The sequence below is a fragment of the Bombus affinis genome, chromosome 10 (assembly GCF_024516045.1).
Source record: "Bombus affinis isolate iyBomAffi1 chromosome 10, iyBomAffi1.2, whole genome shotgun sequence".
Classification (NCBI taxonomy): Eukaryota; Metazoa; Arthropoda; class Insecta; order Hymenoptera; family Apidae; genus Bombus; species Bombus affinis.
The window spans coordinates 11,648,746-11,668,784 of NC_066353.1; the positions used below are offsets into that span (position 1 = coordinate 11,648,746).

General features: G+C 39.5%; 1 protein-coding gene and 1 long non-coding RNA gene across 10 annotated transcripts; one reads left to right on the top strand and one right to left on the bottom strand.

Moving 5' to 3' along the window:
• The first annotated feature begins 6 nt into the window (after window positions 1–6).
• On the top strand, window positions 7–11,194 carry LOC126921308 (pre-piRNA 3'-exonuclease trimmer-like). Of its 4 annotated transcripts, none has more exons than XM_050732793.1 (12): window positions 7–955; window positions 1,034–1,268; window positions 1,377–1,659; window positions 1,728–1,922; window positions 1,989–2,093; window positions 2,175–2,282; window positions 2,361–2,457; window positions 2,543–2,642; window positions 2,716–2,799; window positions 2,875–2,963; window positions 5,701–5,799; window positions 7,032–11,194. In XM_050732793.1, the coding sequence occupies exons 1-12, from the start codon at window positions 825–827 to the stop codon at window positions 7,114–7,116; spliced, it is 1,611 nt and encodes a 536-aa protein (XP_050588750.1). In that variant the 5' UTR covers window positions 7–824; the 3' UTR covers window positions 7,117–11,194. The 4 variants fall into 4 exon arrangements, with proteins under 4 accessions (XP_050588750.1, XP_050588749.1, XP_050588751.1 ...); XM_050732792.1 differs by having other exon boundaries at window positions 1,377–1,655; window positions 1,724–1,922; XM_050732794.1 differs by lacking the exon at window positions 7,032–11,194 and adding an exon at window positions 3,089–3,144 and having other exon boundaries at window positions 1,377–1,655; window positions 1,724–1,922.
• Window positions 7,031–19,189, bottom strand: LOC126921324 (uncharacterized). Of its 6 annotated transcripts, XR_007712288.1 has the most exons (4): window positions 16,717–19,189; window positions 16,557–16,633; window positions 13,350–16,309; window positions 7,031–12,745 (listed from the first exon to the last, which is right to left on the bottom strand). It is a non-coding gene; the product is annotated as an uncharacterized LOC126921324 (long non-coding RNA). The 6 variants fall into 6 exon arrangements; XR_007712286.1 differs by having other exon boundaries at window positions 13,350–16,906; window positions 16,998–19,189; XR_007712285.1 differs by having other exon boundaries at window positions 13,350–16,633.
• Window positions 19,190–20,039: the final 850 nt, after the last annotated feature.

The window sequence follows — 20,039 nt, forward strand, 5'->3', positions numbered from 1 at the left end:
TTCAAAGGAATTATTTGATCGATTAGGTACACTCGTTCTGTATCGTTTCGTTACTTCACACTGACAAAGTAAAGTGGCTTTTTAACGATCGTTCGATTTGAGAAAGATCCTTCCTATCTTTGGCTAGCTATTGAATTTGAATTGGATGAAGTTGTTGCTGCTAATTAGGAAATTAATAAACCGCTACTATAAATTTACTCTCGTTAGAGAAAGTAGAATGTATTAATCACGACCGTTGAGTAGGTGATTTCTGTTATGATCGATTGTTCGATTAATTATGTCCGTATTCAAAGTTTTAAGCGCCTCAACTGAGGCCGTTCATGTATATTTTTAGTTTCTATAATTATAATTTTCATATATTGTATATATTATATTATATTTTAATAAATTGCGGAAATTTGTACAATGAACGAGTATTTTATATCAGCGATTAAACGTGTTAGAGAATAATTAACGGTTCTGTTTGATGAACTAATAAAAACACAATAAACAAATACGGTAAATTGAAGGATAAGAAACATGGACTGCAATGTATTGATTCCTAATACATAATTCTATTTTTGATCCTGTTCAATTCTGTACTTCCAGCGTTTATCATTTTGTCATTCTTTTGATTGTTATTAATATATTTGAATCTTTAAGAACTTTTTAAAATAATTATATTTTCATAAATAAAATTTGGATCAGATAAAATTTTGTGATTTCGTTTGACTGCAATATTCATTTTTTGTAACCAAATAATACTGTGGATCAGTTAGGTTATATTCACGTGATTATTCGCTGAAAGTCAGAGTTACTGTGTACATAAACAAACAGAATTTAACATGAATGAAGTTTTGAATAGCAATTTTGATGCTGTGTATCCACGGATAGAGAATGCTATAAACAATGCAGCTTTCATTGCGATAGATGCTGAAATGTCAGGTATACATACGGAGAGAGATTTGAAAAATAGGTTAGGTTTACTCAGGATTGAAAGGTTATCTTAATATTAGTTGTACTTCTTTTCATACTAATCTTTTCTGTATTTCAGTTTATTTGATACTCTCAATGATCGTTACACGGCATGGAAAAGAAACATTCAGCAATTCGTAATTGTACAATTTGGCATTACAACTTTTTATCGTGTTCCCTCTAAGAATGCCTATAAAGCGGACAGCTTTACTTTTTACTTGTTTCCTAGATCTATACCATTAAAAAATAGACAATTGTCATGGGAAGTGGAAGCGATGGATTTCCTTTATAAACATGGCTTTGATTTTAATAAAGTATGCTCCCAAAATACAATTGGAGTAAAATGTTTGTATGTTTGCTTAGGCAAATTTTTTAACTTAGCAGTATCAAATCTGTCATAGAGATATCGATATATTTTTTAGTTCTTAGTCGGAGGTATTTCATATATTGACGAAATAGATGAGAAATTAATGCTTGATCACATAACACAAGGTGATGTAGAAAATTGTTTATCACTTTTATCCTACGACGAAGAAGAAAATTTCAAAGAGTGCAAGAGCAAGGTTTGTGAATGGATTTCTAATAAGTCAGAAAATGCACCGTTAAAGTTGGAAACTATCACTCCTATGGTACAGTATGTATTACATAAAGACTTAAGGAATAATTACAACGATATTTGGACTACGTCAGACTGTAAATCAGTATGTATGTAATACATATTTCTATTTGGATACTAATGAAACATTATATAACATCATTTGTTTTTCAGATAGATGTTATGAAAATATCGAGTAATGCACAGGATGATTTGTCCAAGAAGAATAATTTGGAAGATGTACTGCTAGATTTTTATTTAGGTTTTTCCAAAGTATTTAAGCTTTTGTCCTCTAGTAAGAAAATGATAATAGGGCACAATATACTTTTGGATTTAATGTTCATGCATCAACAATTCTATAAGCCACTACCAGGTATTAAATGAATACATATTAACAATAATTGATAAATCATATAATTCGAATTTGTATGTGTTTTAGATTCATACAAAGAATTCAAAAGTAATATACATACATTATTTCCACAAATATATGACACAAAATTCTTAAGCTTTGAGTTGCGAAAATTACATAGCAAGGATGAAGGTAAAGAACATTGATAGAGAAAAGTAAATTGTAGACCAATAACATATCTGTATAAACGTGAGAACATGTTTTCTTTTTAAGTAAACTGGAAAATAAATTCATTGAATATTTTGTACGAATATTTTACAACTCAAGGACGAATTATAACTTATAATTCACCAGAGATTATCTTTAATGAAGAATTTTCACGTAATTTGATTTTATGATGACTTGTTAAACCCTATTGTATTACATGGCACCTCTTTCTCATTTCAAACTATATTGTAGATAAAAAGAATTATCATAGCGCTGGGTGGGATTCTTACTTTTGTGGATATATATTTGTGAAAATGGCACATATATTTTGTGTAAAGAAATTTGGGACGTATGCTTCATATTCATATAATATTTACATTGTAACATATGATAATATGTACTAATCGATCATGAATAATGTTTATTATCTTTAGGGGTTTAGAAGAAAGGATAGCGTCCCATACTGAGTTAATGAGCAGTGTAAAAGATTTTATAAATTCTATAAATATAACCAGAGGCAATGAAATATATATGGTAGGAAAAATATATTTTTCCATAACTACAAAGCACATAGGATAATACTTTAATCGTACTATAAACATTTCAGAAACTTGATGGAGAAGATCCAGTGTTATCGAGACCAGAATGGCTTCATGTCAAGTTGAAGTCACCATCTCTAGATATCAAGCAGGTATTCTCAAACATGAAATTGTATTTGAAGGCTGTACTTTCAACATTGTCCTGATCAGTACCAATTTTTTTTCAGTTAATGATGAAATTCTCATCTTATGGTTCAATGGATGTAATGCCCTTTGCTCGGAGACGCGTTTTAGTAGCTGTCTCAAACCACAATACGTAAGTATAGTTTTTGAACTTATCAACAGTATGTCTTATCGTTACATAAGACAAAAACATTTCACATAAAATTTTTAATCTCGATCCGTAATACAATAAAATGTCCTATTTCCGTCACTCTTTAGAGTTAGTAACAAACGGAACAAGGCGACAGTCCGCAAATGATAAAGTACGAATCTACGTAAGTACTTTTAGGTAATCAGCTTATTTAGCTTGAAACAAATTTAAACCTCGTTGTCGTCCAGCATAAATATCTTCACGGTTGGCCGTCAAACTGACACAAGACAAGCTCCCAGAAACTCGTATTTCACGTTTTACACATCACGGTATTCAGGTTAGCAAAACAATGAGCTGAGATTAAAGGAAAAGGGGCAAATACGGTGAATCCGTGCAGAACTCGTGACATGCGCGATTTTCGTTGATATTAATTCTTTCGGTCGTCTTTCATTTTTCCGTTATATCTTCCCTCACGCATTAAGCAAATATAATTAGGTATTAAGTACGCAGTTGGTATTTTAGTATGAAGCTGCTTCGAAGTAAGGTGCCGGAACTATTTTGGATCTTATCCAAGGGCAACCACGTATACTCATCATTGCACTTACAAAGTGTGATATCGATGCACGTGATTTTATATGACGTAATCGTATTTTCGTTTTGCCAAAATTTGTCCTAGTTAATTTACTCTTAATATTTTAGCCGCGTATTGTCTTTAGATTTAGATTTTAGATGCGTACATTATATATAGTTCTCCTCGAAGAAGCAACGATCGAAAGACGTTTGCTTCAAGGTTGGAATAAGTACATACCATCAAAAGCATAGAATCTTGTCTTTCTTGCTACGCTGTTAAAACGTAACGAGACCGATATAGAATTACTGGGAAACGGATTAATTATAATCGTACGTCTTGTCAGCAGAGCATCAGCAGCAAAACTATAAATATCAGTGGGAAAGGTGAACGACCTAAGATCCCTTAAAGATAGTACGGATCTCATTGATGTTCTTATATCAAATTATAATTTGATATACATTACGCACTTCTGAATACAAAGATATATTTTTCAAAATAATATTGCACAAACTCTAATTCTGCTCGATTAATATACCGACTACTCTGTATTTCATTGTATGTATAAAATCAAAATTACATTTGCTGTTTCAGAACATCGCTTGATTTTCAACGTGAATATGGTATAACGTATATAACTTGTTGACAAGTAGTTAATACAACAACGTGATCGATGAATCTTATTTCATGCGAGTATCGAGTTGTTCTAACTCCCTCTTCCTTGCGGTTTATTTCTCCGGTCGGATCGATTGATCAATCGATCGTGTTTTCTTAATTCAGACAGCTTGAAATCACAAACCACCATCAGCATCGATATCAAATCCATTAGAAGCCCGTTTACTTTTCGTTCGCCAAACTATCGGAACAACGAGCACTTATAAATGAGCATAGCTGTCGGGAAATCACTGCACCCTACCGTTTTACACCCGATCTCGTCCTAACGTTTATTGTTCCACCTACCACTTGGTAGCGATTCCCTACGGAATTCATTAAGCGAACGTTGTAATATTCCGATTGCTTTGACGGAAAATGGTTTTCTTAACTGTTTCCTAATTATACTATTAGTAGGATAAATATATTCGAGTACATAATATTTAATATATATATATACATACAAATAAACAAAAGATACGCGTCGTAAAATAAGAATAGATACAAAAATTATGTAACGTGAAATGTGGAATTTTTTAAATTTGTTATCCGCGATATCTATACACATAAAATGTATACGCGTAATCGGAAAATCGAAGGACATTCGAGAAACGATAAAAGCAAATCGCTTGGAACCGTGAAACAATAACTTTGTACGCGAAATGAAATCATTCAACCCATAGATCTCGTCATCGGGGATGCACGCGAATCAGCTGACTTCATCAAGCTCGAATTAGATGGAAATGAATTATGTAGCGCTTCGCTATCAAGTATTGCATTTCACGAGCACGATGCATTTTCTTTCGAAGCGTTAAGCGTTCGGCACAATTCAGCCGCGTTAGATTTTCCTTGTCGCTGGCATTTTTCCAAGCGTTCCCGCGTGCCTGTGTATCATTCCTACTGGACAACTTTTGTATCGGCGCGTGCATCGCATTATTGCAGTTAAATGATTCAATGACCGTCGTTATTCAATAAGTTTGATCGCGTAATTCTTGATTATCGTACAAATCTTTTGGTCGATTTTCGCGGAAAAGAATTGCTTTAGCAAATTGTAGATCGTCTGAGTTTGACTTTACCATTTTCCACGAATTGTACCACGAATGCCAAATAATATTCGTGTATTTCGTTGTAAAAAAAAGCTTTATCCCATAATACTGTTCGATATGATGAATTTCTATTTTTACATTTTTTATTATTCATTCTTAGTACGAGAGATTCTTTACAAGTTCCTTTATAAATCCTTTTAACAGTAATCTACTAAAGCGTGTCTCGTTCAAGTAACACAATGGTTAAATGTATAAAAGGAATATCGATCAGATAGTGGAAAATTGAATTGCACAAGATTTAGCAAGCATTTATTTGTTGATTTTATTAATGTTATTAATAAAATAGTAACCCAAGCTTGCCTTGTAACGCGCGTCGATCAGGCCAGGTTGCTCAACGTAATCGATATGACATTATTTTTACCCATGTATTATTAATGTATTATAAATGGTGGTCGCTTGAAAAATTCTGTTGCAGCGCGTCGGAGATATTGCGGCGATTCAAGAGCAGCGAGGAATTACAGGTGACACGGTACAACCGCATAAAACACGCGACGTCCATGACCATTCTTTTGTGGTAAGTTTTCCCAAAATTTCCCATTTCTCGCGCTTCTCTATATTTTTATACTACGTATACCTATATATTATTATTACAAGGTAGAATCTTGCGGGCGAATTAACGTAGAAGTAGATAGGAAGCCTATGGAATTTAAAAAATTTATAATTTATTGCTCGCGAATTATCAGAGTTACGAATTCAATTTACCCACGATTCTTTATATATGCGACGTTCCTTAATTAGAACGTAATTGTCGAAGGCCAGGATTGGTTATTAATATCCTTGCTATACTAAACCGTATTAAACATCTCAGATTTCAATCATTTCGATTCTGAAATAATTTACAAATAATTGTACTCTTTAAACTCAAATTTATTACATTGTTATTGCGTAAGAAAACGATCTTCAAGCACAATGGTTCATCCTAACGGAGGAAAACGGACAAGATCCGCGGGTTCGTTCTGCGACATGTCGTTAAACGGTTGGGTGGATGTCACGCCTGACCATTTTGGGAATTGCACCAATTCGGCGAGGTTCTGCGCGAGCCCCTTGATGACACGATCACGATCGAAATTCGGTCTGGACACCGGCGAGCCCTAAATTCGATCGCCGTGTTTCAGCTTAAACGAGGCTGTCCGCGTTACGTCAAACAAATTAATGGCCCTTCCACAGGCCTGTGCGCCACCGCAGAATCTCTAATTAGCACGAAGATTGCCGTAGATGCATAAGTGGAGATCACGTTGCCAATTGTTGCGAAGCTGGGCCCTCGCGACGCCCATCGCATCGATGTTGAAACTGTAAAATTGTCGAATTCAATGCGGCTCTCAATGTCTATCGAGATGATTTCGAAACGAGCGTTATATAACGATTCGTCGTGGATCGCGTATTAATCGTACGGTTTTACGTTTGATTAGGAATTTATACAAGCTACCGATGAATTCCGAGCGAAACGATCGGCACAGCGTTGATCGTTCATGATGAGATGAAATCATATGGGACAAGGACCATTTCTATCTTTGATACCTTTATATTTAGCCAGTCGATATTTCTCTAAAAATCAATGTCCAGGCTTTCTACATTTTCTCAGCTTTCGAGCTTTTCAAGATATTTTTACATTTCATAACTGTTTTCAGCTTTTTAGCTACGAGAAGTCGAACGAATTCGAGACGATATTGATTAAAACTATTGACAAATGTAGCCTGTCTATGCTACGGTGTATAACTGTTAGAAACTAATTATTTTTAATTGCAGGAGCGGAGCTGTTCTGTCCGGAGGTATTCTTGCCTGGATGTTAAAAAATATTTCTAAAACGTATATCAATCAATGCATATCTTAATCAATCATATGCATATTTGATAATGGGGAACGTTACAAAAGTAAATCCCAGTAACGAAACGATTATTCCAGTTGATTTTCGTATGGCAGAAGATACAGAATAAACATTCAATTTTATTTTCCACGCATTCCATCTGTATATCAAATAATTATATACACGTGTTCGAAGATAATGTCTTTAATATATCTTTTTGTATTAAGAAACTGGCCAAATTGTTCAGTCATTTGGCACCGATTTTTTTAGTTGTCCTTGTATTTAGACAACGAGTCTCTGTATGCAAAGCGAACAGTGCAATGTTACGAATCGTACGCTATATAATTATCTGAAATTCGCTTTATGAAACCATGTAACTATATAACGAAAGCAAAGCGCATTAATGAAACGAGCATTACACGTAAGAAAGAAAATCATAATTTTCCGTGCGGATGAGACCGCGATTCATAGATCAAGTTCTACCAACAAGACAGCATTTCAATACGTTCATTGATTACACCATGATTCTCTTGCATAAGAATCTATATAAGAGATCATGAAAGAAGAAATGAAAATAAGCATCGTAAAAATGAGAAAGTAAAACAAGCTTCGATTGGATTTCCAACTGGCCGGCCAACCCAGAAAGAGTGCCTCCGTCTCTGTCTTCCTTTCTTACGCTCGTACGCGACCACCAGCCGCAAAATCTATTTAAATGTTAGATCGAAATCGCGAGTGGAATCTTTGCGTGAGCTGTTATTATTATTTCTCGTTCTGGTTTGTCGACGTTCCGGGCCAGAGCTCGTTTTCGTCAAGGAACCTATTCACCGTTGTGCCAAACCTCCGTGCACTCGCGAAAAATCCAATTATCCCTGGCTTTGCTGCGAACCATTGCAATTTCGATCGGTCGTATTTTCTACTTTTTTTTTTTTTATTCACACGCACATACACACGCGCACATACACACACACACATAGGCGCGCGCGTCGCTAGACATTTGGAAAGTTTTTCGATTATGCTTTCTCCCAGCGTGTTGCACCCTTTTTTTACCAGTAGAATGTTGCTCGAATATGGTTGAGCATAACGTTTATCGTTGCTACGCTGGTTTAGGCTTGGAAATTCTTAAAGGAATCGAATATTGTAAGGAAAATGAAGATGTACGTATTGGCAATATTCGAGTGGTTATATACGATTCTCGCGCTATTAAACGAAAACAAGGGGCAAAGAGTAACACGTGACAGGTTGTATCGTAAATTTCGTTGCAGTCTTGGCAAATGGTCTGACATTCATACTTTAGAACAACGACTTGTTACTATCAAACGACGTTGAATCGTGTGTGTGGACTCCTTAAGCAAGCGGTAACGTAGATAACATTCAACAAAATCTTGCAGAGAATCGTTTTCAATTATATTTATTATATTGAATTATTCTTCGCAGAATGAAGATGGATAAGCAGGACGAACCAGGTGATGTCGATCCTCCTAACGACAAGGTATCATAGTACGAAACGAGACGACGTTCTGGTTGCGAACTCGTTGCTGTTACTCGCGGACCACTTTGTTCTACTTTGTGCTTATCTTGAAATCCTGATGGCCAAGGAAGAGACCAAACGTTCCCCGATATTTCAAAAGTTTTCTCTGGCCGCCACCCAAGGCTAAATCACTCGAAATAACGCAGTAGCAATTTGTGTAGGCGTGCTGCCGGACGGTCAGCCTGGTCACACTGGTGTCCGGTGGCAGGTGGAGCAGCTTTCGAGATGGATCTCACGCTCTGTCTCTTTGGGTTCTACTTCGACCGGTTAAACGACGAACGTTAAGGTCGCGAGCGCCGGTAACGAGGTCTATGGAACTGGGTTAACCAAATTTGCTATTTTCTCGTCTCATCGGGTACAATTTGTATTCGGATCATCCTTAGACTACTTGGATGTTTCTTCGCATCCTCTTGGGAATCTACGTTCATTGCTAACCGTCGTTTCTCACCAAACGAATGGAAACTTAACCCATTGGTCGTTAAGGTAATTTCCTTCTTACCGTTGCTCTTCTTTTGGTAGATGCATTTGTCTAGTACATGGAAGAGGTGAAAGGTGAGGGCGCGTGATAGATAGAGGACGACTATTTGGCAACCTTGAGCGATCGGCCGATTCTACCGAGGCTGTAGCACGTACACTTCTCTCGGTATAATTCCTAGTTTTCAGTCTACGGATTTTTCTTAAAACGAGAAACTAATCGTCAAGATGAATTGTAAACCTCACTAGCCACTAAATCTTTCGAGTCTCTGATCTAAACCGACAGGGTAATCATGGATCTCATCTAATCGTGGATAATCACAGAGTCGCAAGTTGTCGAGAAACGGAGACCTTGCGATCCTGGTTTTACAGAAGAATTAACAAAAGAAAAAAAAAAAAGAAGAAAAAGAAGGCTTGAAAGAAAATCTCGATAGTCGGTGACGAGGACCTACTTCGTAACTCGTGCACAAAGTGGAAAACAGTATCACGTGGCTGCCCAAAAATACGTCGAGAGGTGACTCGATTCGATCGCCTTCACCTATCGGTCCGGCCAGGACGAGAGGCGAGTCGGTCGGACCGTTGAACGCACTGCCAGCAAAAAGAAGAGACGATTGAAAATACCCACACGTCGGCGTTCTGGTCTCACGGTTTCGAAATCACTCGTGCAGCCGAGAATCGTAGCGTTTCACGGGAGCACGGTGTGGGCCAGGCTGCGCTTTTGCTTTGGCATGGACCGAGCACCTGTCGCGCGTCGCCGACGGTGGAAATAGCCGTTTTCGACGGGGAGAAACGCGCGCCTGCGCCGACACAGAGTAACGCGATTATGTGGGTGCGCCGAGATTAATTGCTTCCACCGATTACCGAAATAATTGTAAATCGTCCGCGTCCCTACGATCACATCCATGTAATTAAGCTCTGTTCTCGAAACGCAACGAACGAAGGTTTCGTCGATTCGGTTCTTTAAAGAACGTTGATCTTTATCCTATGCAAATGGCAGGGAAATTGCAGGCGAATGGACGTTCCTTTGTATAAGGAAATTGGTAGAAGATTGTTTTCTTTTGTCCAAGAAAATTGAAAATTTCGTACAGGAATATCGGTCCCTTGTTTAAAGTTTTTTTGATAAATCTCGGATACTTTGCTTCTATCTGTATAATTGCAAAAGCTAGAGATTAAACTGTAAGAGAGGAAGCGAGATTAATGGATGGACGACCGGTGGAAATTATCGGATGTAAAGAATATCGCTCTCGAAATGTCATAGATAAGGGAAATGGACGATGAGATGGGATTGAAGAGGTTCGATTGAAGTGGCGGAAGTACGAAAATCATCTTTCTCCGACGGAGGGGTACTAGAGGTCCCAGCAGCTTCTTGTTCGAAACCTCTCTAGGACTATTTTTGTCCATAAGCTGAATAGCGGAAATAGCCTAGCCTAGCCCCTGGCCTAGAGCGTAGGCTTGACCGGCCATAATAGCGCCTCTTTCAAGGATATATCGTGACGTCACGATTTCTTTAGAGACAAAAGTCAGACGTCAGTGATCACCTAAATGACGTTTCTCTTTCGATTATGAAATTCGGCATGTTAATAAATTAGACTGGGCTATATTCTCTTCTGAAACGTAAATGAAAATTTCTTTAGAGTTATAATTATCTTATGGGTTAAACGCGATTGTATATGTTCCTTTTGAAATCCCAATGGTACGCGAATTGGTTACGTTTGTATGATGTTTTATCTAGGATAAAGACAAGTATCGTATTAGACACCTTGGGGCGCGTTGTCTCATCTCAGGATGGCAGACGTAACGTCTTCTCCGATCAAACCACACAAAAATAATCTAACGTTTTACAGAAGCATGGAATTATAAATACTTCTGAGCACATTCGTCTTGTTTAAATAGGCCTTGCTTCGTTCGCACCGTCAATGAACATTTTTAATCTTGACGCGTTTTAAGCAAAATCGTCAAATGTCCATTCCTTAAATAATCACATTTTCTCATTCTTTTAACCATCTTTGCGAAATATGTTACGTAATTATTTAAATGCAAATTAATCTCGATACTCTCAAAGATGGCAATCTAATAAAGAGAAATTTCTTTTATTACAGAATACCAAGTGCTGTAGTAATTACACCTAGACATCCTGACGTCGTTCATCCTTTGAAAAATGAAATTTTATTTTCCTGTATACAATTGTCCACCTCCTAATGTCATCTTCAATGATTGTTACACAGAATGAACGACGAAACTGGACGACTACACCTTCAAAGGTAAGCCGAACAATAATATTGAGACAGAACTCGAGTTTCTGGCATTTTAATCTCTTTTCGAGTCGAGACAACAGTTGTTCCGTTTCACGACGCTCGTCAGAAGCTGCGTCGACACAGATCCACTCGCATAGTCACAATGAATATGTTTATATATCGCATTTGTAATATTACTAGCTATTTATACAAACTTTCATAATTGTCTATGAATAGTTCCAGTGCCTTGATGAGAATAGTAAACGCAACGCAGGTTGTAAAACTTACAGTTTGCTTTCTACAGAATTAATAGAAAATTAAGAGCAAGATTCAACGAGATAGACGTTTTTAATATTAGCGTGATCTCTTAATCGAATAATTATTATAGAATGTAATAGAATGTATAATAAAATATAATAGAAGATGCAACGGCTCTGTTGATATGAATTGTTGGTTATCGATGTAGCGTATCTTAAAGCGGATGTTCTTCGTAGAAAATCGCTGATAGTTTGCATTAATAATACAATCGTTATTTCATATCTCGTAAAGTTCGCGAGTAAACAAAACAATTGACTAACGTATCATTCGACGAATTATATCGCGCTTAAGTGCACATGCACCTAGCGTACCATGGCCTTCTTGAGAACAAATTTTGTGCAACATTTTCGGTTTGTCTTTGCACGAGCCATCCGCTTTATAGCATCGTTCTACGATACAGCGTCGTACGCAGTTTCAGTTTTCGCAAGAATTTCATTAAATTCAACCGATTGTAACATTCAAAGTGTCCAATTTCTTGAACTTTCCAACGTCCAAACCTTCGCATTTCCAAGCGCCAGACTGAAATTTTCAAGTCGTCGACCATTCGAACGTGAAAGTTTTTAAGTATCTCGACTTCTAGGCTTTCGAGTTGAAATTTCCCGATTCACATTTCTAGATAAACATTTCTTTTTTTTTTTATGAAATTTCATGCCAAAGAAGCCGCGCGATCGAAAGCGGCCGACGCGTTCGCAGTGGACGCGAGGATGGCGAGAGTGTCGCGGCAGCTGGTGCGTACGCTTGATAATCCACGCGCACCCTTGACGCCCGGCGTCCCGTCCACGCTCTCGCCAAGTCCGACCTCGGTGTATCCTTGCGACTATTTTCGCGCGTAACACGTTTCGACATGATAGATGAGAGTTTTCTGCGTTTCCTCCACGTCGCCTTTGCTCGAAACCTGCCAAAGATTCTCGTTCGTACTAGTGGCAGGGAACGTCGAATAATTTAGGACCGCGGACAATACCTGTCGTTTTGCTGCCGTTTCGCCCTCCGTCGTCTCGTACGCTTCGCCGGTTTATCCTCGCGCTGTGAACGCTTGCCAGCGGCAATTTTTGCGCCGTTCGAGTTTTACTACTTTCGATTCTTCTATACAGCGAACGAGATACTAAAAGAGTATTAAAAGCCTTTAACAGGTCGATACTTTGAAAATACGCGTACGACTATTTACGACACGTTTTCCACATGTTCGATTATACGCATCGTGTATTTTATATTTCGAATTACCGCATACCGATAGAAGAGGAAATAATATTAGGTTGTCCGAAAAGCTTCTTTCGTTTTATGAGGAAATAATAGACGCACAACGTCTTCTTGTTTTATATTATTTTGCCGAATTACGTACGATCTATTTTGTTCTGTCGAGATAAACACCGTGACGTTTCGCAGACTTGCTTTCGCGTTTGTACGAAGATGCGCTGTTGTAAAGAGCACGTTTGCGAAAGAAAGACATTTCTCTTTTAGGACAACCTAATACTCGCGAATGTGCAAAAGCTATAGGCAAACTTTTACAAAAGCTGTTACTACTAATCGTATAAAATAATTAAACGTGAAATGCGTGGATATCTTTGATACTTCGCCGATCATAAAACGCCATTAAATGTTAACGAGCGGGAAGATAAAAGGGTGAAACGATAGATGGATGAATAGGATTAAGGACAGATACGGGTTTCTCCAGGCGCCGCGTGTTTGATTGCAGACAGATTTCTTACCGGATGTAAAAATAGATAGCCGGTGCTTTCGTTCAGCCGTAAACACGTGTAATGAAAGGCAGGCTTCGCCGTGACCCTTTTCCTTCCTTTCTCTTCTTCCTTTTTTGCTTCCTCTTCTTTTATATTTCCCTTTCTCCCTTAACCTTTACGCTTCTCTTCCTTCTCGCTTTTTTTATTGCACATGGAACAACCTTTTTTTCTACTCTCACCTTTCCCATGGAAAGATTAATCATCGAGTAGAATGGAAATTGGCGAAAGACGATGATCCGTAGGATTTATGAAAAATAAATCTCTGCAACAACGAGTTCGAGTACCTACGTAATATCCTTCTATAAACGTAATCTCTGACTCCTCGCCAGACGTAGTTACGTCGGTTTCGTCCGTTTCTTCTTCCTTTTCTCTGTTTTGCTTTTCCTGTGCTTCGTGTATCGGTCATATGGAATTCGTCACAATGTCAGAGACCCTCTGCTCGTTCGCTTTTTCCTCGGCCCGTGACGATAGAAAGAAAGGTATCTTGTAACGTTACTTAAATAAAAATGCGTGGAAGTGAAATGCTCGGAGACGCTTGGAATCAGATATCGAAGCATCATTTCTCAAATTTTTTTTTTACATTTTTCTGTAGAGAAAAAGGTGTCCACTTTTTTTTATTGACATCTTTTTAATACTCTTTTCTTCCCCGCTTTATCGTTATTTTTATCTTTTTCCTCCTCCTTTTTTTCGATCCTCTCTTTTCTCCTATACATTCTTTCGAATATTTCTTTGAAAAAAAAAAAAAAAAAAGAATGACACCTCTCAACAGCATTTTTCCTAAAATATCGAAGGAACGATCGACCTCCGCGACACTTTTTTTCCTCGAACCGATCTCGCGTGGAAACCGCTGTCCTTCGAACTATCCGACCTCAGAGGAAAAAAGGAAAAAGGAGGGAACTCCTATCGCGGAACAGGGTTGCGTGCATAAATTTCATGCGTTATTTATACTGGATTTTCCTTGAGAACGAGCAATATTTCCTTCCCCTTTGTCGCATCCCTCGCGCGATCCATCAACGTCTCGCGGCAACGAAACGGTTCCGCTTCTACAGCTCTCGTCGCGGATTACCAATCAGACGTCCGATGCAAACGTCCACGACTACTTTCACGATGTCGTCAGTAACTATCGACGTATAAACAATCGCGTGCCATTTATTTATAACCGTTGCACGTGTCATCGTAAATCGAATTGAAGCGAACGTACGATAGTGTAGGTTTCCTGGCAACGATCTAGCGCGAGGATGCTCGGCTGCTCGCGAAAATCGCAAAATTAAGTTGCTGGCATCGGTGCGTTCCGACGAGATTCCTCGAAAAATCTTCTTCTTAAGCCGAGAGATTTCAACCTAAGCGGAGAATTCGCATTTGATTCGAATTTTCTCGTTGATTTTAGACGCGAGGGATCGCTGAATTTCTATTTAATACGCCTGACATTTTTATCTCTTTTTGGACGAACATCGATATTTAATCGAATATCGTTTTACCATAGATCGCCTGCATTTAGATCTTCAAACGTGACAGGATCTTCGGCTCGTTGATTCATCGCCTCTTGGATACAATCATTTACCTTCTCACCGATCATTTGCTTCTTACACAATGCATATATTTGCTACGACGAATGTCGATCAAAGGTAAAATCAGTTTTCTTCCACGATCTGTTAACGTTTGCAACTCTACGAGTCTTTCTGCTTAAAAGAAGCGACCCAGAGAAAGAAAGAGAAGAATCTTCTGCATTGAACGATTCGCGAAGCTAAGAACTATTTCAAGGTTTTGACTTGCTACCAAAGCAAACGTAATACTTTGCCGCGAAACCAGCCCAAAGTGCTTCAACAACCTACTTCATCCGTACCATCGAAATGAGCCATCGCCATTGTCTGGCATCTCTCGGCCGCGAATCTTCGAACCTGCAAATTTCCCTCTCTCGATTTCAACGAAAACACACGATCGTATAGAGGGAACGATTATATCAACGGAGCAAGTTTCGGGAGAATTTCAGGGGAAGACAAAGTGCGGAGACCATGAAAATTGTCCTACGGATTCTCCTCTCTCAGCTGCAACGAAAACACGCGTCCATACACAGGACGAATTACACCGACGGTTTGACAGAGCCTGCGACAATTTGAAGAAGACGAACGCGTAGGAAATTTGGCCGCGTTGGGAAGAAAGAACGAGCGAGAGATGATCCAACGATAGGTATGTCATTAGGGAATCGTGGTGACAGCCGCTATTATACTGTCGGTGATGTTTGCACGTTGCCGCGGATGCCAACTATCGGCACTCCGCGACTATATGTACAGATGTCGGACTATATTTGGGACGTTGAGCTACGGTTACTTCACTGGCCCAGTTGGCCGTTGATCGGACCCCGTACGTATTTTTAGTTTAGGTCGTAAGCACCTCTAACGCGGCGAGGATCTTCTCCGCGCAGCAAATTACTCTTCTGATTGCGACGTTGTACGCGGTCAGGTAGGTAATGAACGCGTTTCTACGTTGCCATGGGCCAGGCAGGCCTGACTGCCGTGTTTATTATTAGAATGCCAATGTTACTCGTACAAGATTTTACATAAGCGGCACCGATATTTCGCCGCGTTAACCCTGAAAGCAAACTAGTGGACGAAAGGCACGAGGACAGAGAGGAGGAAGAAAAGAGGATAGCCGCCGATCGCGCTTTGATTCGCCGCTGTCACGGACCGCTTGACAGACACGACGACGACGACTACGCGTCCCAAACTTCCGACCGGAAAGAATGCGTCGCCGTGACGCAACGACACGAGCCAAAGACCCGTTGTTGTTCTTCGACTGCGTGCGTATGTACCTTTGTACGCCGTGCGCTGGTACTTCATTTACTTCGAACCGGTCAGCCGATAAGCAATTTGTTATACGTATACAGGGAAACCATCGTTGTTGGTGGTACAATGACGGAGGAGTAGTCGACTCTAGGTGAAAAAATAAGTAAAAAGTATAGAAGAAATTCTTCTCATTCGAGGCTTTGTTATCGACAAAATCGGACTTGAAAATTTCTCTGATATATGTAAAGTTGAATGCCTAGTTGCCTATTGGCTACGCGTGATCAATACTTGGATACTTCTCTACTCCAGTCCGAAATTAGCAGAGTAGCAGGTATACTTGAGAAATTTCCACTCGATTTTCTCCAGAGCGGAGCGTTATGTGAAAAAGTCTTACTCTGTATCTTCCATTTGTTCTTTCACGAAGAATTGCTGTTTGCCGATTGTACGATCGATAGAGGGACACCGTGTGCACTATTTGCGATAAAGTATCATGCGTGGAATCATGTTTGTCGGAACGAAATTGTAATTAGTTGTTATGTAAATGAATTACTCACATGGTTTGACAAGTAACGAAATTCGATATCGACATATTCAGAGAACAGATACTGTTCCACTCAATGCCTCCAATTTCTATCAAGAACTAGCAATAAACAGGTCTCGTTGTTACTCCTATAAATGATGCGACGAGGTGTACCTCGTGTATCCAACGATTTCCTGCCCTTGCTCGGCTCCAACCACGCAAACCTGCAACGCGTATATCCATCAACGTGCACATCCCTCTTAGTTGCCATCAAACTCTAATAAAGAAGCCTAAATTACCAGCAAAGAGGCTTACCGGCGTTAAAACTCATCAAACGAAATTCCAAATTCCTCCTGGTATCGTAGGACGAAAAATTTCTGAAAAAAAAAGGACTCGCAGGGCAAAATCTACGCCCCTTTGCTCCTCTTTACGATAAATTCGGTTCTTGTAAAATTAGAGGAGAATCATCGATACAGCGTTCGATCCGTTACAAAATACACAAACCAGCCGAACGTTAACCGATCCACAAATCAAGTAGACGTACAGTGGCTAGAGCAAGTATTGGCACATACCCTTATTTTCTAATGAAGTAGCACGATTCGGTTTCACAGTAGGGAAATTTTAGTAGCCGTTTAAAAGTACCGCTAAACGATACGTGATTTAATATACCTCGGCCGAGGTATGTTAGAACGTAAATGCTACAACGACGTTGCGCCGATACAGTTTATAGCCACCGTAAATCGACGAACGTTCGCCTGTCATTCCTTAACGATCGCGACAAAATTCAGAAGAGAAGTTTCACGGAAGAACGAACCATAGATCAATAATACGTTCGTCTTCCAGGAAGCTGCACGATTTATATCCTTCGATTATATACAGGATCGTAAATCATTCTCGGGAATGTTTGCAAGCAGAGTCTAGCTCGCCATCCTCCATCATCCGTCCGGTCGACAATCTCGCTCGATGTTATCGTCGAAGCATCCGTCAACCGGCAAAATTTCTCGCTTCCTTGTTAAAAAGTGAACGTACCCAGGCTTTTTGGTTTTGTATTTTTAGCAAGCGACGCGCAGGATAATACGAAATTAGACCAGGCGGCCTTTGTACTAGCCGCGTTATTAGTTGTTCGCGGGAGCACAAGGCGCGTGTGTTGCGGTTGGTCCACTCGGTCCGCTGTCCCTGGCGGGCATTATTGTTGCCAGAATCCAGAATAGACGTATCTCGCGCGCTCTGCCCCTCCCGTAACCCCTATCTGTCATCCAAAGTCTCAACTTTGATCCTCCCGATGCCTCGCTTGTAAATCTTCAGGGACCGTGCGTCTCGCGTTCCACGTGATTTGTTGGCTGACCGAACCGAACGGTCCGGCTCCGTTGTTTCTCCTGCTTCCCCTTGCGTCAGGTCGTCACCTGCTGTACGAGTATTCTCGATGATTCGGATTATTTTCTTATTTTACGGTTGCTCGAGCGATTTTTCGTTGCCGACCGCTTTAGGAAGATCGCAAGTGGCAGCTAGCAGCTTCGCTCGCACGTCCGAACTGACGTTATCGGTGAGATTCTAGTAGTTAGAAGCAAGTACGGCGATGATAAATTTGACAACGAGCCATACGAAGCTTCGCAAGTAAACTTCATCGTTCGCGAGTTATTTGATTGTCGTAGACTCGATCGAACGTCCGGTAGACGTTGAAGAATACCATCGGTGAAGAGAAATGAAAAGACGATCGATTTAAGATGCTCAGTGTCGAGTGCCTTGCATTCAGAAATTCAGAAACGAGAAGGTCTGGTCAGCCGATTGTTTAACCAAGCAACTGCCAAGTTATAAACCTGACAGTTCTCATCGACAGTTCCAACGTCAGTCTCTTCTTGATGACAGTGAAATTTTGATTAACGGAGGAATCGATTAATTGGACCTTGGATCGATCGAGAATTTGAGAACGGTGGCTCGGTAAGAAAAATCGGGTAGCAAAGACGATGGCTGGGAGAAAAAATATCGCGGTCGAAATTCGTGATAATCGACAGACCTAAAATTTCAATGAACGAACGGAAGTACCGTTTGTTGTGCCATTCGACAAGGTAGATACGAGGGAATTTAGCACAAAGTTTCGTTTAAATTTCTGGTTGCGCGAGCACGTTTGTTTTTCTTTAGCCACGCACATGTCAAATACACTCGAGATTTTATTGCAGGTTACGTCTCAACTTTTCGCTAATAGAAATAACGTGTTTCTCCTTATTGTTCGAAGATTCATTTCGGGCCAGATCCTATGGATCATCCGATGCCTGACATCCGATGTCATCGTAGATGTTTAGCACGTCATTTATAAAAACGTTCATAAATAAAATCGGACTTGTCGAGTTTCAGGCAACTAGCGCGTGTCCCACGCTATTTCCAGGGTCTGCTCGATGAGATTCACGCTAACGTGGACTATTGAAGCTTTCGGAACACGTGTTCCACTTAATAGAACCTCGTTAGGGGCAGAGCCCGATGGAGGCATTAAACCCGAATCGTAAACGCGAATCTCTAGAGATCGGAATAAGCAGGCGCTATTAGCTGGCGACTGAATTCGGTTGTTTAATTTGCATTAATAAACAGTGGTAAATCTAATTATAGAAGAGGAAAGTTACGGAGAAAGATAAGCCCATTTATCTCGTTTTTCTGATTTTCCTATCACTTCGTGGCTGGAAAGAAGTAACTTGGAAATTTAGAAATTTCGAACAAGAAGTTGAAAATAGCCGGAGAAGAGAACAACCTGATAAATTCGAAGATATACATTTTTTGAAAATACATGATAAATTTACAATGTCGATTAAGACAAATTAATATTAAACTGCGTACTGAATGTTATCGGTATTTGTTAAATTAAATGAAAGAATACGTTGTTTTCGCGTGGAATTGGTTGGCAGGGTGTAAAGACGCGTGTAAAACGGAATATGTGGATTCTTTCATTCAGATTGAAAATCTGAGAAAAATTTAAATACGCCACAATTACAAATCGATGATATTCGCGGCGAAGTTTCGAACGGCGAAAGAGAAAAGGGAAAAAGGAAGATTCGCGCGAAAATGTCCCGAAACGTCTGTACGCTGTTCGACGTTTACGTAACGCTTTATGTTTTACCTAAAAATAAAGCCATGCTTTAAACCGCGGCTTCGTGTAAGCGACGAAATAACGATGTCTATTTTTGTTGGTTATAATGAGAGAATACCGACTGCTCGTGTACCTTTTACGAGACTCGACTGATTGCCGTATAGTTCTATCGATGATACGTACATCGAACGTCAAACTTCCGTTGTTTCGTAAAAGCCACGGATGTACACCGTGCTACGGAAGCTTAAATTGCTGGTGAAATGCAATTGACACGCGATATT